The sequence below is a fragment of the Myripristis murdjan genome, chromosome 17 (assembly GCF_902150065.1).
Source record: "Myripristis murdjan chromosome 17, fMyrMur1.1, whole genome shotgun sequence".
In the NCBI taxonomy this organism is placed as follows: domain Eukaryota; kingdom Metazoa; phylum Chordata; class Actinopteri; order Holocentriformes; family Holocentridae; genus Myripristis; species Myripristis murdjan.
The window spans coordinates 35,074,888-35,099,447 of NC_043996.1; the positions used below are offsets into that span (position 1 = coordinate 35,074,888).

Sequence of the window (24,560 nt, forward strand, 5' to 3'; positions counted from 1 at the left end):
AATTGAATTTTGTGTCTTACCTGTTACAAACAGTCTGGTGCCTGAGCCAAAGTAGTCGCTGCTCCCCACAGTGAAAAGTGCTGTGACAAAAACCTGTGTGTGTTGTTGAATGTGTCAGCTGAGGTCAACACGTCCAAATTATTGAACAAGTGTCGTATTTGGGCTTCATGATGTGTTTCTCTGCTGTTGCTGCCAACATGACTGTCAGAGGTTGATTTCTTTTGCTTTATTTGAGCCACTGAGGTAGAAAGAGGCGGTATCCTAGATTCCTCCTCCAGTTGAAATGAGTCCAACAGATGAGACGTGCTGTCTGTCACTTTCCAAAGATTCACAAACTTCTGTTTTAACTCTGATCTCAATGTTGAAAGTGGATTTGTCCCCGATCCAGTTTGTCACATTCAGACCTGACCAGGGGTTCAGCACTTTGCTCAAGGGCTCCTCAGCAGTGGCTATTAAAGGAGGGCAGAGGTGACATTTGAACAAGGAGCATGTGGACTTTGTTGTGCTCTGAACTGGCTCTCTTCATATCTATGGAGCAGAGAGTTTGCTGTTGCTGTTGGAAACCATGTTCTGGTTTTGCTCCACTGACCTCTGAGGTTCCACAGGGATCAGTTCTAGAGCCTTTTTATATTTGCTTCTGGGAGATTTATTACATATTGTGTAGCATCGTAACACAAACATACAAGGTCCCTCTGCAGCCAAACTCTGATTGGCTCCTTTCTCACAGCACAGAGCCGGCGAATTTTAACATCTGTCACGGAGATGATACTTATTATATCAAACACACGACAAAATTTAACAGAATGCTGGACACAGATTATGGAGTTGACTGTATTGAGTAACCTACATTGTAAAGTACTAGCAGTGCTGGGACGTTTGAAGCCGAGGCTTGGAGGCGTGTCCCAAGCACGACAGGGCGAGTCACATGAGGCTTGTGTCGCTTTACAGGAAACCAGGTGACCTGTGACAAACGAGGCCTCGCATCACATGGAACACGACACTGAAGGCCCTGATCAACTGGCTGCACATTTTGCTGACAAAGAGTGTATGTCACGGCTATGCACTGGACCTCAAAGCAACACACAGGCTACGTTTACACGTACACGGGTATTTTTAAAAACGGAGACATTTCCCTTCGTTTGTTCCCTTCATTTACACGCAAACGGCGAATTCACCTCTGAAAACGAATCATTCTAAAAACTACGGCCAAAGTGGAGATTTCGCATTTGCATGTAAACTGAGAAAAACGAAGAAATACAGAGTTTCAGGCAGTCGATGTCACATTATGCGCCAAAAGTGCGAGCAATGTTTACATTTGGCTATGGTCATAGACATGATATATGTATATTATGTCTATAATGGTGATGATCATGGATGCATTCACAGTAGCAGTCGCATTTCTGTTGGTGCAGACACTTTCCATATGTTTGCATTTGCAAATCCAGCTGCTTTTTTATATCGAGGAGCAGAGACGAATGAGGGCTCAGATGTCAGCAATTTTGCATATTCTCCTCCCTCGAACACAAAGAGCCAGTCCACGGCACCACCAGCATCACCGGTTTTGGGTCCAACCTGGGCCCGATCTGTCATGGTTTGGTGTTTTCTGTGTTTTTGTACTTTTGTCTCTTGTGTTTCTGTTTTCCTGTGTTTTGGTGTTGCTTCCTTTGCCCAGCTCTGTCTCTTTAGTCATTGATTTCAGCTGTGTCTTGTTTGCCCCTCCCAGTGCCACACCTGTCCTGTGTCTGTCAATTATCCCTGATTGTTCTGATCCCTCCCAGTGTTTCCCTCAGCCTATCCTCTGTGTTCTCCTGTCTTGTGCTCCAGCCCCTTCCCCAAGTGTGTCTCGTTAGCTATTTAGTTCTTGTGTAATTAAGTCCTGTTTTGAGTTCTGTTCCTTGTCCAGTTATTGTCTTACTGTCGGTTGTTCCTGTGTTTCCTGAGTGTTCATTAAATATTTTTGCTGTTTGCTAACTCCGTGCCTCCTGGCTCCTGCATTTGGGTCCTCCACCACCTCCCGGCGTGACAGAATAACTGGACCACAACATGGACCCAGCAGAGCAATGCCTTTTTAAAGAAAAGGTTTTTCATTTTGAACAGACTGTGGAGAACCTCATGATGGCTCAGTCCCATCAGGAGGCTCATCTCCTTAAAGAAATATTTGTCCAACAGTTGTGGTTTAAAGAGAGGCCGTGGGTGAGTCACTTTGTTCCCTGTTTGGATGTTGTCCATGACAGACTGAACAATTACTGACTGAACACCTCATTGGACACTCCAGTTTCCTCCCAACCTGCACCCCAGTCTCATCTGCCACAGCTGCTTTCTGTTGTTCGTCTTGCTGCTCCATCCCAGAACCCATTTCTGGGAACCCGACTGGCATTTCGAGGTCCTTGTAGCCACCAGCTGGCCAGGCGCCGGCTTGCTGGTCAACAGCGTGCTAGCTTCAAGTGTGTAAGCCACTTGCAGGCTAGCCGCACCCCAGCCACCAGCCTCAGCAGCCTGGCAAGCTCAGCTACGAGCCCCAGCAGCCCAGTAAGTCAAGCCACGAGCCCCAAAAGCCCGACAGCCCCAGCTACTAGCCTCAGCAGCCTAGCAAGCCCAGCTACCAGCTCCAGGAATCCAGCAAGCCCAGTTCCGAGTGTTCAACTCGCTGACCCGGTCCCAGTCCCTGTCCCAGTTCCCCGAGTTCGACTGGCTGACCCGGTCCCAGTCCCTGTCCCAGTTTCCCGAGTTCGACTGGCTGACCTGGGTCCAGTCCCTGTCCCAGTTCCCCGAGCCCGACTGGCAGACCCGGTCCCCGTCCCAGTTCCAGTTCCCTGAGTTTGACTGTCTGACCCGGTCCCAGTCCCTGTCCCAGTTCCCCGAGTTCGACTGGCTGACCCGGTGTCAGTCCCTGTCCCAGTTCCCCGAGCCCGACTGGCTGACCCGGTCCCAGTCCCTGTCCCAGTTCAACGAGCCCGACTGGCTGACCCGGTCCCAGTCCCCGTCCCAGTTCCCCGAGCCCGACTGGCTGACCCGGTCCCAGTTTCCCGAGCCCGACTGGCTCGGGAAACGGTCATGGTTTGATGTTTTCTGTGTTTTTGTAGTCTTTAGTCATTGATTTCAGCTGTGTCTTGTTTGCCCCTCCCAGTGTCTTGTTTGCCCCTGTCCTGTGTCTGTCAATTATCCCTGATTGTTCTGATCCCTCCCAGTGTTTCCCTCAGCCTATCCTCTGTGTTCTCCTGTCTTGTGCTCCAGCCCCTTCTCCAGGTGTGTCTCATTAGCTATTTAGTTCTTGTGTATTTAAGTCCTGTTTTGAGTTCTGTTCCTTGTCCAGTTATTGTCTTACTGTCGGTTGTTCCTGTGTTTCCTGAGTGTTCATTAAATATTTTTGCTGTTTGCTAACTCTGTGCCTCCTGGCTCCTGCATTTGGGTCCTTCACCACCTCCCGGCGTGACAATATCTTGAGTAAGCTTGGCCCACTGGAGTAGTACGTAGGATTCATTTATGGTCATGTCTGTGGTGACTGATGTTTTTCCTGTGTGGGTGTGGTTGGAGGGAGTTTTGAAATGGAAGCAATGTTTGGGGCAGGGGAAAAAAGAGAACAAAGGTAAAGAGGGAGCAGAGAGGAGAAACCAGGGAACAGTGTGAGGACATTTCATTTAAAATGTTCTAAATTAATAAGATTGCTCTTAAGCAGAGGAAAGAGTCAGGTCTGAGGGATAGGTTCCCCTGCGCTGAAAACCCCCAGTCAAGAGTGAACACTGTGTTGTACAGCATCGATTGGGACTTTCATCCTTTCCTCCACTCCCTGGAATATCTGCTGGTGAGATTGTGGCCTTTTTTGTCTTTTTTGCAATGCATTGCTGATTTCAGATATATTTCTGCATTTTGAAGGGGATTTTTGCCTAATAGGAAGGATTTTTGAGTTGGACACAATTATTTCAGTTTTTTTAAAGACATATGGACTTTGCCAGAGACACTGAGAAATTAATTAAGTGCATGTTGTTCTCCTTTGTTAAATAACCTTGTTTTTGACAGCACCATTTTTGACTCTTAACTTTTAAGAGTACATATATGATTTAGTTTTCCTTACTGAATGCTGACAGTCAACCCATTTATAGTAGGATCCTGAAATTCTTGAGTAACTAGGCTTTTAATTTAAGGCTGACTGTTACAAGCAGGTGATGGAAACATGAAAAGGTCCTCACTTTACACAAACACATGGGCTCAACCTGTCAGGCAAGGCCAGGAGTTATATTTGATGTTGCTGCTGTCCAGTGGTCGAGTTGTAAAAACAATTCAGGGGGGATGGTCATTTTTTTTTCACTTGATGAAAAGTGAGGATGGCAGTTTTACAGGGGGGATGATTTTGACCATTTTTATTTCAGGGTAGATGCCATCCACCCTAACCCCCCTAAACTCGAGTACTAGGTATGTACCCGAACCTGAATACGATATTCGGAAGTACGCAAATAATGCTTTGATCCCAAATAGTTTTTCTGTCCGAAGTTCCTCCTCATTATTCGGGAGCGTTTTTCTAAAGAATCCAATCCAATCCAATCCACTTTATTTATATAGCACAATTTAACAAATACAAGGTTTTCCAAAGTGCTGCACAGCAAGATAAAACACCACAAAATAACACAACAAAAGCAGAATAAAAAGGTAAAAAAAAAAAAACAAAGAAAAAAAAATGTTTGGATGCATGTTTTGAGCATGATTTTGAGCCAATTACAAGAGATTAAAACAAAACGTAACAAAAAACATGTTGGTGCGTGTAATGTTGGGACATCAAGAACAAGGCCGGAGTGTAGAACAAAAATGCTGTTTACTTAGCACACTGGCAGTATAGCAAGCATAACTTTATCAGCAGACCGTAACAGTATCATACGTTTCAGTAGTCGCCATCTTGGTTCACACTTTCTCTGTATCACATTCCGTCTCAACAGTATCTGCTTTACAACACTGCCACCTAGCGGTATAGACTAGTAATAATTCGGGAACACAACATCTCTCTCTGTAAAAGAATATGCTCTCAATATAAAGTGAATGCCAGTAGAAGAAACAAACGAAATAAATAAATCCTTCTGTAATAAGGTAAGGCTGTAGTTGTCCTGTGGAATAAACACAAATAACCAAATACTCTTATTTTACCATTAGCATAGGTATCATGAATATGGTAACTTTGCATAAGGCACATTAAACATGTAACAGTGCACATTATTCTGTAGCAATAATAATTACTCTGAACTTCAATACTGTCTAGTGCATAACCAGTAACACACTGAACCTTGTTAGCTGTCTTAGCTGCAATAACAAGTTACTACAATCATCTCAGTTTACTTTTGGCCAACTATGGCATGACATAGTCCTTATGCCACTTGGGCTTGTATTTAACACGTGGCGGTTTGTGAGAGGGGGAATGCTTAACACCTGTATGTAGCAGTCCAGATGTGTCACAGTCTTGTCCAGCCACAGGAGGAGTGTGGGCAAGATGAGAGGCATTCCAAGTCTTCCCATCACTCCCATCACTCAGTAAGAAAGAGTTTGGACCGATTCTCTTTCTCACAGTTGCAGGGGAAGTGAATCTGGGGTGAGCTTTAGGAACATGGTGAGGCTTCCTTATCCTCACTCTCTCTCCAGGTCGGAAAGAAGGCATGCGTGCGCCACGTTTAGCATCAGTGTAATGCTGCATTTTATCCTGATGTCTCTGAACTGCATGACGAGCAGAAACATCCAGCGGAGAGATGGCAGACGGCAGGGGAAGAATATCCAGTTTGGTGCGCATTTTTCTGCCGTAAAGGAGTTCATATGGTGAGGTAGAGGTTGCAGCATGTGGTGTTGCATGATACACCTGGAGCCAGTTCATTACAGTCTCTTTCCATGGTTGTGACTGTTGAATGGCAGTTTGAATGCAGCCTCTCAGGGCGCGATGAAACCTCTTGACAGCTCCATTCGCAGCTGGATAGTAGACAGATGTTCTACTATGGGAGATACCTTGGGTGTGCAGGAATGAGGCAAAAACTGCAGAAGTGAACCGTGGACCATTGTCCGTGACAATGTTCTCTGGGTTACCATGACGGCTGAAAACAGATATCAGAAAGTGAATAACATCCTCAGTAGTGGCAGTATGTGAAAAGGCAAGCTCAGGCCACTTAGAATAATAGTCTGTCAGCGTGATAGCGTAACTGCAGGCAGAAACTGCTGTATCAAAGGGTCCAACAATATCAAGGCCAAGTTTCTTCCACGGCCCGTCAGGTAGTGGGACTGGTTGCAGAGGAGCAGGGCAAGTACGGGCTGTTTTATCATTAGCCTGACAGAGTAGGCATGTAGAGATGCACGACTGTACCTGTGAGTCCATCTTTGGCCACCAGTAGAGGTCACGCAGGCGTTGCTTTGTGCGGACGATCCCTTGGTGACTCTCATGTGCAAGTGTGATCAGTGTGTGACGTAAAGAGAGTGGTGCGATGAGTCTTGAGCCTCTGAGGATGTAGTTATCTTTGACTGAGAACTCATCTCTGATTTTGTAGTATGGGGCCAGTACATCACTTACTGATTTAATGGAGGAAGGCCAACCACTTTCAGGACAAGAAGAACAAACAGAGTCAAAGTCAGCCACTGGAAGGGAGCTCAGGGTAGCAGAAATCTGTGCCACCATCTCAGGTTCTGCATCTGTAATAGAGTTAGCAGGCACAGGCAAGGGAAGACGTGAGAGACAATCAGCTGTGTAGTTCTGAGAGCCTGGTTGATAGACAACATCGTAGTCAAAACAGAGCAGGCGTGCGGACCAGCGGGCGATGTGCATTCCAGCCCGACCGATTCCTTTTGTGGTGAGTAGTGTCGTCAATGCCTGGTGATCTGTGCGGAGAGTAAAACGACGTCCCCACAGGTATGTTCTCCATTTCTCTATAGCCCACACACAGGCGAGTGCTTCTTTTTCAATGGTTGAATAGCGTCTCTCCGTTTCAGTCAGTGTGCGGGAAGCAAAAGCCACCGCCTTCTCTGTGCCATCAGGCTGTACTTGTGCAAAGACAGCGCCAAGTCCATAGTCACTTGCATCTGTGGAAATCACAGGTCGCAGAGAAGGGTTGAAAAGAGCAAGTGCAGGACTGTTCACAAGGAGTTACTTGACTTCCTCAAAGCTGCTTTGTGCTGCAGGAGTCCACGTTAATGTGTCTTTGTCACTGGCACATGCACGCATAGGAGACACAACTGTTGCAAAGTTGGGCAAGAACTTTGAATACCAGGATACTAGGCCCAGAAAGGATCTTAAGGCAGCAGCATCAGATGGGGGAGGTGCTTTCAGGACGGCATCGATGTGTTCTTGGTCAGGGAGAATGCCATCTGCAGTAACTGTATGACCTAGGAAACGTAGGGAGGTCTTCCTGAAGTGACATTTGTTCTCATTGAGTACCAGTCCAGCCTCCTTCAGCTTTTGGAGGACAGTGGTGAGATTCTGGTCATGCTCAGTAGGGGTGTTGCCATAGACGATGAGGTCATCCAAATAATTTTGGACACCTGGGAGACCTTTGAGGATGTCAGCCATCATTTTCTGGAAGGCTGAGGGAGCAGACGCAAGGCCATAGGGAACTCTGCAAAATCTGAACAAACCATCATGTGTGATGAATGCTGTGAGGTCTCTGCTATCTTCATGGAGAGGCAGCTGGTAGTACGCATTAGCTAGATCGATTGTAGAAAACATCTGTGCACCTTGTAAGTTTGCAAACAGTTCATCCACATGTGGTAGGGGGTAGCAGTCTGTGACCACAGCTTTGTTTGGTTCACGGAGATCTGCGCACATCCGTATTCCGCCAGTTTTTCGTCCTGTGACCACAATAGGTGAAACCCAGGGTGATGCATCGATCCTTTCAACCACGCCAGCCTTCAGCAAACGGTCCAGTTCTGCTGAGACAGAAGCTCTTACAGAAAAAGGCAGGCGTCGTAGTTTCTGGCGTACTGGTGTAACAGTGGGGTCAATTTTTACCTTATGCACAAAGTTTTGTGCGCAGCCAATGTCTGGTGCGGCAGGGATGGAAGCAGGTGTAGAGTTTGTGGTCAACACAGGAGCAGGTGAAGCAGTCACACAGCTGACAGCAGGAGCAGCACAGATGCAGGGAGTAGATGCAGAGTTTGTGGTGGACACTGGAGGAAGGACAGTGTTACCTTTGATGCAGATGCTCAGGGCTTCCAGAAGATCTCTTCCTAAGAGAGGGGTGCCCTTTTTCACCACATAGAATGTAGCTGAGGCAGTGAGAACTCCTCTACTCACTTTGGTATGTAGGCAGCCAAGCACAGGGATTCTCTTCCCTGTGTAGGTCACCAGCCAACGAACAGGTGGAAGCAGTGGTATGTCTTGTAGGTACTGAACATACATGTAGTGTGGCAAAATAGACACTGCTGATCCTGTGTCAACAACCATTTCATGCTCTTTGGTAAGAGAAGCAGGTGCACTGATATTAATTTTGCACTTAAGTGTGTCTGGTGCATGGCAAGGGTTGTTTAAGTAAAGCACAGTCAGTTTAGGTAGCTGTATCTCACCTACATCACTGGTCTTGGGTGAGCTGGACGAGCGACAAACACGGGCAAAATGTCCAACTTTATGACAAGACTTGCAAGTTGCTTTGGCTGCAGGACACTGGGGAGAATTAGCCAGATGTTTGTCAGAACCACATCTGAAACAGCTGCGGGAAGATGTAGTAGTGGCATTAGACGGCTTATTTGGACGAGTGTGCTGTTTGTATTTCTTTCTAGTGAGCTGTGGACGGGGCTGTACAGCTTGCACTGGGGCACTGTCCTTTGCTGCAATTGCTTTGGCTTGTTGGACAGCGGATTCTACTTGTGATGCAATTGTTAGGGCTTTGTCCAGTGTCAGATCTGGCTCAAGCAGGAGCCTCTCCCTTATGTTGGAGTTAGTCACATGTTCAATCAACTGATCACGGATCATTTCATCTGTTTTATCGTCAAAGCCGCATTTTGAAGCAAGATCACGCAGCACGGTCACATACTGTGCGATAGTTTCATGGGGTGCTTGTCTTCGCTGTCTAAAGGCATGGCGTTCCACAACAACATTAACTTTGGGTGTGTAGTGTTTCTCTAGAGCAGCGACAGCAGAGGCAAAGGTGTCACCTGTATCTGATAGTGAGTAGAAAGTCCGTTGTCCCTCGGCTCCGAGACAGTGGAGTAATGTAGCTCTCCTGCGAGCTTCAGGCCAAGCATTTCCCGTTGCGTTAATTACCAGCAGATAATTGTTGAAAATCCGCATCCACATGTCGAAGGGCATCGCCGGCTCTCCCGGGCACGGCAAAAACATCGGAGGCGCAGGCACACTTCCAGCCATGTTGGGTCAGCAAAAAATGCCCAAAAAAACACGTAACGTGAGGTTCACTCGTCGCCAAAATGTAATATTGGGACATCAAGAACAAGGCCGGAGTGTAGAACAAAAATGCTGTTTACTTAGCAGACTGGCAGTATAGCAAGCATAACTTTATCAGCAGACCATAACAGTATCATACATTTCAGTAGTCGCCATCTTGGTTCACACTTTCTCTGTATCACATTCCGTCTCAACAGTATCTGCTTTACAACACTGCCACCTAGCGGTATAGACTAGTAATAATTCGGGAACACAACAGTGCGTGTTTTCAGTCAGTCACATCCATCTGAGACACTGCCACACTTTGGTTTTGGTGAGAGCCCTCAGGCTCAGTCCCATACGTCATCACAGAGGAGCAGCAGCACAGAACACGAGCAGGCAGCACTGCAGCAACACAAAAAGCATTTTGTCATAGACAATAACGGGAAAAGAAGCGGCTGTAAAACGTTGGATACATTTTTTTGAGTGTCAACGCCCGCGAAACGACTGCCGCCCGATGCCGGCCGCGGCACCAGTCGGCATCAGGCAGGACGGCCGCTGCACCGGCACCGCGCCCACCCGGTCAGGTCTGCCGGATCTGACAGGTGAGCGGCTCACACAGACTGCCATATATATCTTTCATTATAAATCAACTTCTGTTCATACGCGGCTGCAGCAGCACAACAGACAATGACACAGACAACATGGTTGATTATTGACTGCGCAATGCAGCCATTCGCTGGTAATCGCGGCATCAGGCGAGCCTACCTACTGGTTTACATATGCAAGTACAATACATGTGTATTTGCTTAGACCCCCAATATTAGACGAGGGCATTTTTTCATGGTATTTTCAATGGAAAAAATATCATCTTATATTCGGATGAATACAGTATTTTATTCCCGTTCTAGTTAGCCGAGAGCTAAACCGGAAGTTAGCCGGCTACCTCGACAGAAGTCTCTAGTGCGCCCACTTCCGGTTTCTTCCCGAATCCGAATAACGAATCTAAAGTTTTTTTTATATGCCCGAATCTGAACCTGAATACAAATCGACTGCTGCTGCCGTCCCTTTCTCAGCTGACTTTGTGCTCTACCTGACAGGGTTTCATTCCCACCATCTGACCAGCAGGTTGTCCCACACTTTTATACAGTTTATTTATTTATTTATTTATTGTTATTCATTTTACACAGTTTATAATCATGGTTGGCAGATTGTTTGGAGGAACTGCTGGTGGCAACGACACAATGTAAAGCAAAGCTTCAGAGCTCAGAGCCGTTTGTGTGTCTTCAGCAGTGTCCTGGAAGAACCAGATGACAGCTGAGATGGGAGCTGAAATATGTGAAGCTGGGCTCAAATCAAGCTCTCTTCCTGTGGTAAACAGGGTTTGCCATCTGTTCATTTCTTGGTTAACGCTGCAGAGTTTTTGTACAGCGACGAGCCAACACTTCTCACTGTGGGAATCTCTCTTCCAACAGGCACAGTAGTAGGTGGCTTCATGGGAGGCTTTTACTTTGTCGATCACCAACTCACAGCTGCTGCCTCTCCCTTTAGCTGAGAAATCATCTTCTTCAGAATGGTTGTAACCTTTATGAACTGTACTGTCGCTCAGATCAATATGAAGAATCAGTTTGAATGTTTCTGTCTCTTTCTTCTGGTACCAGTACACATTGTTGTTGATACACTGTTCAGTTCTTGTACATCTGAAGGAGACTCTCTCATTGGTGCTGCTGGTCAGTGGTACCTGGTCCTGATCCAGCTGTACTGCCATGGCAACCCCTGCTGTGGAGAAAGGGACAGGTAAATGAAGGTAAGTGTGCCAGAGTTTGCTGGATGCTGATTGGTTGGAAACACTCACCTAAACACAGAGAGCACAGAGCAACACTTGGCAGTGAAAGCATTTTGTCCAGTGAGGTTTCCTCTGTTGAAGCTGGGTACAAGTGGGGCTCCGATTCAGCCGAGGCCAAATAAAGACGGCCGCTGACATCACATGAGGGCGGGTGCTTTCTAACGCCTCCTCAAATGATTGACAGCTGAGTGGGACCTATGGTGTCAGAGCTTTTCAAACACGTCAGTAACATCCTCCTGTTGGTCACACACCAACAGGTGAGGTGGATGTGCTGCTCTGCTGGATGTAGTGTTGGTGTCAGAGCCTTCCAGCAGCATGGGAGTGTTTTTCTGAGACCAACAGGGAGGCGGTGGAAAGACCATGTGATGCTGTGTGTTTGTAGTGATGGACAACAGAGCAGATCAGCTGAGCTTCCTCCATCTGTTCCTTCCAACAGGCCGACCAACGCCGCAGAGCACAAGCTTCCTGCTGCGCGGCGCCAAGCGGCTGTCAATCAAACTGTGGTTTAGCCCCGCCTCCGCTCCCAGGAAACACCGGCTCAGCCTTTACTAGAAAACCAACCAACAGTTTCACCACATTTTCCATCATGCTGACAGCTTTTCTGTCCCGCTCTGAACTCAAAGACTTCTCTGCAGTGACTTATTATTGCTGCTCAGACCAGACCAGTCACCCCAGTTATTAATCAGCATCAATTATTGTTTATGTTGCTTATAAAACTGAAACCATAGGACAGGCTGATTCATTTTTCATTGTGAAATACACCATGTTCACAGTTTGAATGAAAAGTTTCTCTCCAGTGTGTTATTGCTGGAGATTTTCTTGAAGTTCTCACTGCACACACACGTCGTCACCAACTGGTTTAAAATCAATAAAAAACAGAGAAGTCGAGTCAAGTCAGCTGATTTGTACGGCAGATTTCATACTGAAGTAGATTCAAAGAGCTTCAGATAAACAAATAAAAAATCATAATTATCACTATTATGAATGCTATTATTATGATGAAACTAGTGTGTGTTTCAGTTTATTACACACTCCAGGAGTCCAGGACTGAACGAGGGTTGCTTAAGGTCACCTGGGGGTCGTTAAGGTCACATACAGAAAGAACTGTACACACACACACACACACACACACACACACACACACACACACACACACACAAACAGGAATGGAAACAATACCTTGCCTGACTACACCTGACAGAAATGATAATAATGATAATAATTTAAAAAAAATAATAATATTATTATTATTACTAATAATAATACTGGTAAAGGTTCAAATTGTTGCTGTATGTAAAGGCCAGGATCTCTGTTTCCTCTCTGTGGCTTTTCAGGCCGACAAGCTGACAACAAACAGGACGACTTCATCCTCACAGCAGCAACACAAAACTAGAATATAAAACTGAATATAAAACTGGCTGTAATCCTTAAAAGGTCAAGGCCATGTTTTTCTTTAACCCCCTAAATTAAAGCTGAAAGTCTGCACTTCAGTCTTGATTAGTCCATGTCAAATCCACTGAGGTGTGTTCAAGGCCAACATGATGAATATTGTGTCTCTGTCCACATACTGATGGAGCTGACTGTATACATGTGCTGATATTAAAATGATGTGTTTAGAGGTCAGCTCAGTGATGCTGGATCACATTTCTTGTCTTTCCATTTTGCTTTTGTCTCAGCCAAATCTGTGTGGACCTCAGGGTCTCTGCAGGACAGAGTCTCTTCAGACGGGGAAGGCGGCTTGTTGCAGGTCAGCTCGGGGTGAGGAGCAGGACAAAGTTTGGAAGGCCCTGGTCTGAATGAGGAGTGGAGCCATCAGTGAGTCAGTGCTGCAGGACGTTTCCATGATGCTGTTGACTCTCCACTTCATGTTGTCTGCTTTCCAGTGCAGCTCTGCTCAGTGTGTGGGGCAGGGTCTGTGTTCAGCTCCTCCACTAGATGGCGCTGTGGTGTTTGGGCAGCAGAGGGGCTCTGTGCTGAGTGGAGAGTGTGTGGTGTGTTTGTGAAGGAGGGCCCTGAACGCCTCCTGGCAGCTCTGCAGGAAGAGTCCCACAGACACAGTTCACCTGCGGCCCGACGGCATCGCTCTGCGGCTCCTCCGGCTCCTCGCGTGTCGCCTCCTCTTTCATTTCTACGTCACTGTGGAGGTCAGAGGTCACAGGTCAGAGGTCACGGCGGCCGGACCACAGAGGGAACGCGTCTCCCTGACGAGCGCTGTAAGTTTCTCTGGATAATGACTCCGTTTCACAGCAGCGGCAGCACAGGCTCAAAGTGAGCCGCCGGACTTGTTCAGATGGACGTCCTTTAGTTTGAATAAAGCCGTGGATCATGTCAGGCTGGGACTTTCACTAAAATGCTTTCATTCAACACATCCTGAGCTCAGCAGCACAGAGAGCAGCACAGGAAACAGCTGGCAGCATTTCTACCTCTTCTTACCACACAGGCCAGTTCAGCCAGCAGGCCAAACAATGCTTTTGCACTGGTTGGAGTGGGAGCCACACACGGTCCAGTGTGGCGGCTGACAAATCCCTCACTAGTGCTGCTGACGAGGCTTCAGGACGCTTCTTAGAGCGCAGCCTCATTCCACATCTGACAGCAACACAAGCACAAGCCACATTTTGAAGTGTGCAGCCTCCTGTTGGAGCTTCTTCACAAAGCAGCTTGGGTTCGTCTTTATTTGGGTTTGTTGTCCAGCATCACTGATCGCACCTTGAAATATCTCACTTCCATCAGGACAAAGACACTTTTCTTGGACAAATCATTTCCTGGATCATTCTCAACTTGGATTGTTTTGGAATCGCTTTTTTCCTGCTCCGTTTCTTCTTCTGCTGCTTTCTTAAAGGCGCTGACGTGACAAATATTTCTTGTGGATTATTTCACTTTCCAGCTGTTAAATATAGTCGGCACATATCTGCACAGCGCTGATGCTTTTCACAGGAAACTCATGTTCTTGTGGATTCTGTGTTTTTCTGCTTTAGTTTGGGATTTGCTGACAGTTCATGTCAATGAGATTTGAAGAAATGAAAGAAACCAAACTTCAGCCTGTTTGATAACTGAGTCCTGACTTTAATCTGAGCAGCAAACAGCAAAACTCACACATTTCACTTTTTCATGCACATTTTAAATATGACGTCTTCACAAAAACATTCAATGACAAAATGAAAAAACAGCAGACACTGGGTTAACATACAGTGGATATTAAAATGTTTAATATTCATTGAAAAATAATCCATAGTGAATTTGAAATTGAGAATTTCCCAGGAGACTTTATCATCTTTGATGTGATTTTTGTGTGACCTCGATCATAGGTAAAAATCAAAAAGGCAAAACGTCTGTCAGGATATTAATGTATGAAATAGTTCATATTTTACTGATATTTTGATTTTGTCTCTAGATAGATTTCTTTTTTTTTTATTTAAAGTAGGCTATTTGTACTTCGAGTTTGATGTTGTATCGGCCCACAGTTACACTTTATAATTTAAATGTATAAGGGCTGTGCATTTTAAGTTGCATTATTTTGTGTCATAGTTTCATTTCATTTTCTTATTTGATCTCAAAGGGACAGTGTGCAGCTCAAACATATACTGTATGTCACTATTTGATGTCATATCGTGCTTTGTTTTTTGTTGACACTACAATAAATGTGTTTTTTGAAGAATAGTTTGATGTAGTTGGATTATTCAAGGTATTTCCTCTAGTTTTAGAGCTTATTTTGAGTTTCTAGTTCTTGTAAAGCTGCTTTGATGGACTGTAGTGGAAATTAGAACAGTGAGCAAAGACATTTGGTCAGAGGATTATTGCTTTTAATAGCATTATTTAAAACATATGAACATGCTGAGGGCTCAACACTGTACAGCAAGTTTCAAAGGAGAGAAAGAGAGAAAGAGCAATAATAATAATAATAATAATAATAATAAAAATAATAATAATACATTTTATTTATATAGCACCTTTCATACAGTGGTTGCAGCCCAAAGTGCTTCACAGCAATATAATTTACATGAAATAAGCATAAACAGACAGAGTACAGAATAAAAGCAAGTCGTGCCAGACAGCAATTTTTTCACGTCCCCTCCAGGAATTACTCTCTGACATTTTGCTGATTATTGTCCCCAAATTATGAAATGGGATTTTAGACCCTGACCTTGATTTTATTTGAGTGATCTTTGAAAAATACCTGTAATTTCTAAGTGTTATGTGTGTGTGTGTGTGTGTGTGTGTGTGTGTGTGTGTGTGTGTGTGTGTTTAAAACCTGCCACGACTGTGAAGCCCTTTTACTCGACTCCTGTTGGTTTTAAATGGGCTGAACAAATCAAAGTGACTTGACTCAGTTTGTCCATTTTACTGGAACAGGGACCACATTTGATCGTTTAGGACCAAACATGTCTTATAGATATGTTTGGACTGTTCTATATATCCTATGTAATGTATGTATATTTCCCAACATGCATGTTATATTTTCCACATGATGTCATCCATGTCAGATTTCCTTGTTTGATGAGATTTTCATGAATAAAGGCCATTTCTGTGGACACATTTCTCTGTCATCATGTTGCTTTGTTTTATCACCAATTCTAAGACACAACAACAGCTGACTTCATGTTGAACACCACATGTTTTTACTCATTTTTATTTCTCACACACAAACACACACACACACACACACACACACACACACACACACACACACACACACACAGAAATGTCAGCAGATCCAGAAAAGACAAAGAAAAGGTGTACAGGTGGAAACCCAAGACGGGCTTCTGTCAAACTTCAGCGTGAAACAACATCTGCACTGAGTGCAGCTTCTAGAAGAGGTGAAGAGCTGCTGAGGTCCAAATCCAGCCAGACAAATCATGTGAAAGTGAGGTAGCAGAGCTCCCACTGAGCACACACACAGTTTTTCTGTGGGAGAGGCCAGGATCTCAGTCACAGTGGGGTTGGGATCCTGGGGGGAGGAGGTCCACACACAAGTCAGGATGGAAGCTGCTTTGAAAAGTGCCGTATGAATCCTCCGCCCTCCAGAAGCTCCCACGCCACGCAAACCTCCACCATAGGTCCCACTCAGCTGTCAATCATCTGAGGAGGCGTTAGAAAGCACGCCGCCCTCATGTGATGTCAGCGGCCGTCCTTATTTGGCCTCGGCTGAATCGGAGCCCCACTTGTACCCAGCTTCAACAGAGGAAACCTCACTGGACAAAATGCTTTCACTGCCAAGTGTTGCTCTGTGCTCTCTGTGTTTAGGTGAGTGTTTCCAACCAATCAGCATCCAGCAAACTCTGGCACACTCACCTTCATCTACCTGTCCCTTTCTCCACAGCAGGGGTTGCCATGGCAGCACAGCTGCATCAGGACCAGGTATCACTGACCAGCAGAACCAATAAGAAAGTCTCCTTCAAATGTACAGGAACTGACCAGTGTGGCCAAGATAATGTGTTCTGGTACCAGAAGAAAGAGACAGAAACATTCAAACTGATTCTTTACATTAACAGAAAAACTGGTGTACTTAATTCAAATCCTGGCCATCCTCAAAAAGATGATTTCTCAGCTCTAAAATACACAAATGGCTGTGAGTTGGTGATCAACACAGTAAAAGAATCCCATGAAGCCACCTACTACTGTGCCTGTTGGAAGAGAGTTTCCCACAGTGAGAAGTGTTGGCTCGTCGCTGTACAAAAACTCTGCAGCGTTAACCAAGAAATGAACAGATGGCAAACCCTGTTTACCACAGGAAGAGAGCTTGATTTGAGCCCAGCTTCACATATTTCAGCTCCCATCTCAGCTGTCATCTGGTTCTTCCAGGACACTGCTGAAGCCACACAAACAGCTTCTTCATGCATCTTCATTTTCTGCTGCTTATCTGGAAGGCTGAGGAGGTCAGAGTGTCTCTGTAGGAAGTTTAGCTGCAGCCGTCAAACTGCCTGCAGGGATAATCTGCCCGGCGTCCTCCCCTGCCGGTGCGGGGTTCAGCTGCAGGAAACTGTGGACTGTCCACTCTGTAATGACACACACACAGCTGTGCTGCAAACACATTACTGTCTAAAATCCCTCAGGTCAGACCAACATAAAGCCTAAAGCTCAGAGTCACCAGAGACAGGAACACTGATAAGAAATGAAGCCAAACCTGTGAATAAGTGCTAACAGAAGCATATAGAGAGAATAAAAAAGGCTCTGGAACTGATCCCTGTGGAACCTCAGAGGTCAGTGGAGCAAAACCAGAACATGGTGTCCAACAGCAACAGCAAACTCTCTGCTCCATAGATATGAAGAGAGCCAGTTTAGAGCACAACAAAGTCCACATGCTCCTTGTTCAAATGTTACCTCTGCCACGCCACAAGCAGCGTGAGAGGAAGCAGAAGAGCGGTAAGTGTGGAGGTATCCGAGCTAAGCTTGCAGCTAACCCACACAAGCCGGCTATCCCCACCATCGCGCTGGCCAACGTACGCTCTTTGGACAATAAACTGGACTACATACGACTACTACAGACAACTCTTTGTGTGTATGGAAACATGGCTCAATAACAACGTCCCACGCCATTCAGCTCGATGGGCTAACATGCTACCGAGTGGACAGAGCTCTCGTTGAAGGAGGTAAGACCTGCCGCGAGGGACTCTGTGTCTACATCAATGATGCCTGGTGTCGAGACACCAGGCACTGGGCTGTTGTGGTCTGCAAACACTGCTCACTGTTAGTGGAGTTTATGGTTATTAGGTGTCGACCTTATTACCTCCTGAGGGAACTATCAGCCATACTACTCGCTGCTGTTTATGTCCCTCGAAGCTCAAACTACAGCAACAGGAGAGAGGCATGGCAAACAGCATGGCTAACAGCAGCAAGACCTAAGAGACTGCAGTCCGCCTTCAGCTAATGAAAGACTTAAATATCATGGAGGATATCAATGGTAGAAAAAGCAGAAATAGCGACAGAAGAAAAAGAAGACTTTGCAAGCAGGCACAAGTGTGGCCAGAAGGGTCTTCAGAGGGACTCAAGGACTGTTTTAACATCACAGACTGGAATGTGTTTAAACAGGCTGCCACCTACAACAACAACACACACATCCAGGAGTACACAGATACAGTCACCGCCTACATCACCAAGTGCATTGATAATGTAACAGATCCTAAGACCATCACTGTTTGGGCCAATCAGAAACCGTGGCTCACAGGTGAAGTCCACAGGCTCCTGAAGGCTTGGAACGGCGCCTTCAAAGCAGGAGACGAGGTGGGCCTGAGGACAGCTAGGGCCAGCCTGTCCCGCGGCATCAGAGAGGCTAAACGGCAGTACTCCAGGAAGATATCCCATCGTTTCAGCGACAGCAGAGACACACGGAGCCTGTGGAGGGGGATACAGACCATCACGGACTACAAAACCCCACCACGGACCTGCGACGGTACCACCTCGCTGCTGAACGACCTGAATGACTTCTTCGCTCGCTTTGAGGCACACAACAGCACGCCTGCACAGAAGTCCCCACCCCCTCCTGGCGAGGGGGTGGGGACTGACACTGACCTCGCTGACACTGACCTCGGACAGGGTGAGAAGAGCACTCAGCAGGACCAGCACTCGTAAAGCTTCTGGACCAGGCAACATACCTGGCCACATGCTGAGAGACTTTAACAACTTGCTGAGACAGGCTGTTGTCCCCACGTGCCTCAAAGCCACCACCATCATCCCCGTCCCCAAGAAGTCATCGCCCTCCTGTTTCGATGACTACCGTCCAGTTGCACTCACCCCCATCCTCATGAAGTGCTTTTAACGGCTAGTCATGGAACACATACAAGGATACAAGGATACAAGGAAGTTTATTGGTCATTATACAACAGGTTGTATAATGAAATTAAAACATGGTTCCCTCTTGACTGATTAATTGATTGTATAAAAAATAAAATTATTAAGCAAGGAGGAGTTCAGATGGTGCATTCAGTCTCACAGCCTGAGGGAAGAAGCTGGGGTGGGTGTTGTCTTTTAGGATCTCACCTCACCTCCCCTATATCACTGAGGCTTGGTAGATGGGTGCCAATGATGTTTTGGGCAGGTTTAATCACTCGTTGCAGAGTCTTCCTGTCCTGGGCCGTGCACATCCCATGCCAGTTTGAGATGTTTCCAGTCAGGATGCTTTCAGTCGCTCCTTTGTAGAAGTTGACAAGAACTTGGCGTGGGAATTTTGCTTTCTTAAGTTTCCTTAAGAAATACAGCCGTTTCTGAGCTTTTTTAACCAGGGCAGAGATATGTCAAGTCCATGACAGGTTTTCTGTTATGTTGATTCCCAGGAACTTGAAACTGCTCACTTGCTCCACCTCAGCTCCATTGATGTAGACAGGTTCGTGTGTCTTTGCCTCCTTTTTCTTAAAATCAACTATCAGCTCTTTGGTTTTGCTGACGTTGAGCAGAAGGTTGTTTTCTCTGCACCATTCTGCAAGATGGTTGATTTCCTCCCGATATGAAAACTCATCATTGTTGGAAATCCGGCCGATGATGGTGGTGTCATCCGCGAACTTCACAATAGAGTTCTCTCCATGTCGGGGGTTGCAGTCGTGGGTGTACATCAAGTCTAACCCTAACCCACGCCCTTTCCAGTTTGCATATCGGTCCAACCACTCGACCAATGATGCCATCTCCACTGCCCTCCACTCAGCCCTCACACACCTGGACTCAAAAAACTCATATGTCAGAATGCTATTCATTGATTTCAGTTCAGTGTTCAATACAATCATCTCCCAACAGCTTGTTCCAAAACTGGACCGGCTGGGGCTGAAGACCTCGCTGTGCAACTGGTTGCTGGACTTCCTGACCGGGAGACCACAGGCAGTACGGGTCAGCAGCAACACATCCAGCACCATCATACTGAACACGGGGGCCCCTCAAGGATGTGTGCCGAGCCCCCTCCTCTTCACCCTGCTGACCCACGGCTGCACACCATCGCACAGCTCAAACCTCTTCATCAAGTTCGCGGACGACACGACTGTGGTGGGTCTCATCAGTAACGATGATGAGACAAACTACAGGAGCGAGGTGAACCACTTGGCCATGCGGTGAATTTGTGTCGCTGCTACTGTGCCTGTGCCTTTTTACTTTTTTTTTTAACATGCCCCTATTTATATAAATATACTATTTACTTTTTTTTTAATAAATAATGTTTTTTTTTTTTTTTTTGATGTATTAAATGTTTATTGTCTGCACCGAGGGTCTGAGCGAAACACAATTTTGATCCTCTGTATGACCTGTACATACTGTAGAATTGACAATAAAGCTGACTTTGACTTTGAAATATGACACTTGTTCAATGATTGGGACGTGTTCACCTCAGCTGACACATTCAACAACACACACAGGTTTTTGTCACAGCACTTTTCACTGTGGGGGGCAGCAGCAGCTACTTCTACATCTATGGCTCAGGCACCAGACTGTATGTAAGAGGTAAGAGGCAAAATTCATTTTTCCTTCATTTGTTTTCTTGTAGAAGTTGAAAATGTGGCTTTAGCTTTGTTTTCTGCTGCTTTAGACTTTCCATGTCAGTCTGTCATCACTGGCAGACAATTCAATATGCAGCCATTCATACATGAAAAACTAAATGAGTGTGTGAAGAACGTTTGTTTGGCTGGATCATTTTCTTGTGCATCCTAACATCTTGAAAATCTGACAAGTGATTAGAGAAAGTCAGCAGTGCTCCTCTAATTCCATTCTGTGTTATCACAGGCTGATATTCACTGTCTGGTACTCAATGATCATGATGGAGGAAAACTGCTTGTATTGATTCATATTCACACAGCCCATAATAACATAGTGTGTGTTGCTGGATGCTGAACTTCATGTATTAAGGATCAGTAAATGAAATGTGCTGCTGTCGGAAACTTGTGGCTGCTTTTTTTCTCTCTCTTCTCTCTCCTGAAAGAAATGAAGGCATGAAATTATAGATGAATTATTGTGGAGGCTTTTCCTGCCCGGCTCATTAGTCCACTATTTGTATCAAATCTACAATTAATCAAAGTCAGTCTCTGTGATGAACATGATTCTTCACAGTTTATTTCATCAAGCTCTGCTCTCAGCCTCAGCCCTTCAACAGGAAGACAAAACTTTCATTTGCTGCATTGTTTTCAATGGAAATTTTAATTACCAACTCGAGAATTTAATAAATAAATGACAGCATAATATTTCTGCAGCCTGTTGTAAAAATATCAGTATTTTCTGGTTTCTTGTGTGATTTTCCCAGAGACAGTAGTAATCTCCTTCAGCCGTTGTTTCTCCGTGTGATTAGAAACTTGTGAAGGTTGTGTTCTCTCTGATCTGATTTGGCGAGGAGTTCCACAGTTCAGCTGTTTCAACTGAAAAAGCCGTCTTCCCAAACTGTGTTGATGTGTGTTTGATACAACAGCAGTACAATGTGCCAGCACTACAATGTCTTACTAATTGACTTTAATCTCAGATTTTTGCAGTCAAAGTAAAAATTTTAAAATCAATTTCAGAATTGTCATATTAAAGTTTGAGTTTTAATTTTTGCATAAGCCAAACTGGATGAGATGAAGTGGACGGTGACCAGAACTCTGATGGGCTGTGACATACACCCAATAGAAAAAAATCTGCAAAAATCACCGGGAAACATTGTTCCACTTTATGATTTATGATACTTGATATACCTAAGATATCTATGATACCTAATATTTTTTTATATTCCATGCATTACAAAATACATTTAGTATGGTGTATGACCTTAAAGAGACTTCATGGTTAAAGAAAGGATAAAAATGAAAATTTAAAAAATATGTATATTTATATGATACATGAAGGTGAATATATCAGTATGATTTAATATGTGAATTGATATGTGAAGATAATTTTTTGCCAATAGACGAAAAAAATAGACATGATAGGGAAAAAAATATGTTGCAAATTACAGCAGATACATTTTCTTTTGTTAAACACTGTAAATGTATTGTGCGCACTGGTGGCTTATTGGTAAAGAGAGCGTACCAGGGTTCAGTCCTGATCGCAGCGTCCGGGGTTCAAAACCGACCTTAGGTCCTTTGCTGCAGGTCATCCCTTCTCTCTCCCCTGCCCTTCCTGTCCATCTCCCCTGTGACTGTCAAATGAAGCAGAAAGGCCCAAAAAATAAATGAATAAAATCTTTGGAAAAAATCATTGTAAATATGCATTTTTATGTCACATGACTGCTTAGAGCAGTTTTTAGTATTTTACCCCAATTCTGAAAAAGTGAAGAAAGTCCATCATCAATAAGAGCTTGCAGATATTTGTAAGAATAGATGAGGGCGTCATCTGCATACAGACGTACATTTGTCATCCAGATTGTTAACCCAGATTGTAAAGAAGAAAACAAGAACAGAGGCAGGAGCAACTCTTGGGGAAAACTTGGAGCAACATTTAATCCACTTGATGAGGGCCTCTCAAAGACTGACACAGCATCCAGCAGCTTCCTGAGCCCAGACTGATCACAGGACAAGACACAGGCAAGTCAAAACAGGATTTTCACACTGAATGTGACTGTGTGCCGCTCGTTGCTCTTGTCAAACCTCAGATCATCAAGTTGTGCCGCCCAAAGTGAGCATCTACCCAGCAACCAGAGTCGACCAGAAGGGGAAGAGCTCCCTGCTGTGTCTGGCCACATCCATGTTTCCTCCTGAGGTCCAGTTCTCCTGGAGGACAAAGGACAACAAGAGGATTCCTGAGGGAGAGCGAGTGGAGCTCAGAGAGGAAGAGCACGCCACCGCCATCGTGCTGATCAATCAGCCAGAACTCATGTATCAATACATCTGCTCCGTCAAACACCAAGGGGGCACGGTGGAGGCCAACATACCACCAGGTAATGAAGTCTGGCTGCTTGTGTTCAGCAGTGATTTAGCTTCATCTGGAAACACGTCCAACAAGCCAAGAGGAGCAGAGAAATGACACTTTTCCCTCCAACATATCCCTCATGTTGTGTTTCAGAGCTTCCAGCGCCTACAACCTCCTTCCCTCCAGTCAGAGACACAACAAAGCCGCCAGCCAGGGACCAGACTGACGGTAAGATCAGCTGCTGCCTTCGCTAATTCACAAGAAATCATGTGTTCAGTTCAGTAATCAGACGGCTTCAGCTGAATCTACAGAGTCCAGTAAGAAGATGGAGAGGGAGCTTCACATCAAAGCCAGTTTGTCTTTGGTCCTGATTTGCTTGTAAAGGCAGAAACTCATTTCATTGAGCTATGGACAGATTGTTTGATGAAGTGGCAGGTTTCTCTCAACCTGGCTCTAAAATATGTTTTTTTTTTTTTTTCATATTTTACTCTTTTTTTCATGTTTTCTAATGAAAAATTGGTAGTTTTAAAACATGAGGCCTGCTCTCATAATTCAGCAGATGCAACAGGTGATTGTGGTTCAGGTGTAAAAGCACAGCTGATCTTCCAAAAGCCAAGAGGAGCAGAGAAATGACATTTTCCCTCCTTGCAGCGTCTGCAGCCTCCATCCCTCCAGTCAGTGACATAGCAGAGCCGCCAGCCGGGGAGCAAAGTGACGGTAAGATCAGCTGCTGCCTTCGCTAATTCACTTCCATCAGCAGGTTGGACTGAAGGGCAGCAGCTTCCTGAAGACTGGAGGCTCAACATTTGCACAGCAGCATCTCACTTCTTCTTCTGATGTCTGACAGTAACACTGTGAGCTCTGACAGCAGCTCTTCATACTCAACTGCTGCAATCATGTCAAGCATCAACATCTGCACCTTTGCATCATATGTGGCTTTGCACACATTAGTTGCACATGATTCCACTTGCACAGCATTCAATTTCATTTGTGTCCCAGTTGCCAGTTACTTTACTTTCCCCTCATTTTTATCAGCCAGTTTTTATTTTGCCGTTCTTTCTATGTGTTTTATTCTGTGTGTGCTTGGTGCTTTGTGTCCTGCTGCTTTTGCACACACACTCAGCATTTCACTGCATGTTTTTGTGATTGTGTGTGTGGCCACTCACATTAGATGTGATGATAAATCCTGTGCATCAATGTGTGTGTGTGTGTGTGTGTGTGTGTGTGTGTGTGTGTGTGGTCTCCCAGTGTCCTTCCAGTTCCAGTGCAGGGTGAAGCTGCTCTCTCTGGTTTCCACAGTGATGATAGTGAAGAGCATGGTGTACTGCTGTGGACTCTCTCTCCTGATCATCCACAGAAACAAGGGACCTGCTGACTGACTGTCCTGCAGCGCCGCTTGATGATGTCATCAGTGTCATCAGTTAATTGCATTTCCTGTTTTGCTCAGTCGTTGGAAACGTTGTCACTTTATGTTTAACCCTTTGAAAGGCTTTTATTTTGGAAAGGCAGTTTACTCTCAAAATTCACTTTTAGTATCGCCTGTTCATTTGTCGTTTTTGGTGATAATTTTCGTTTTTGTTTGTTTGTTTTTTCCTGTTA

General features: G+C 45.3%; 1 protein-coding gene across 1 annotated transcript in view; it reads left to right on the forward strand.

Moving 5' to 3' along the window:
- LOC115375421 (uncharacterized) overlaps positions 1-24,560 on the forward strand; it is a 70,799-nt gene extending 46,239 nt beyond the window's left edge. The window contains exons 9-10 of the mRNA XM_030074810.1: positions 23,613-23,678; positions 24,210-24,560. Of these exons, the coding sequence (XP_029930670.1) occupies positions 23,613-23,678; positions 24,210-24,340 (197 nt within the window). The 3' untranslated portion in view covers positions 24,341-24,560. The remainder of the gene's footprint in view (positions 1-23,612; positions 23,679-24,209) is intronic.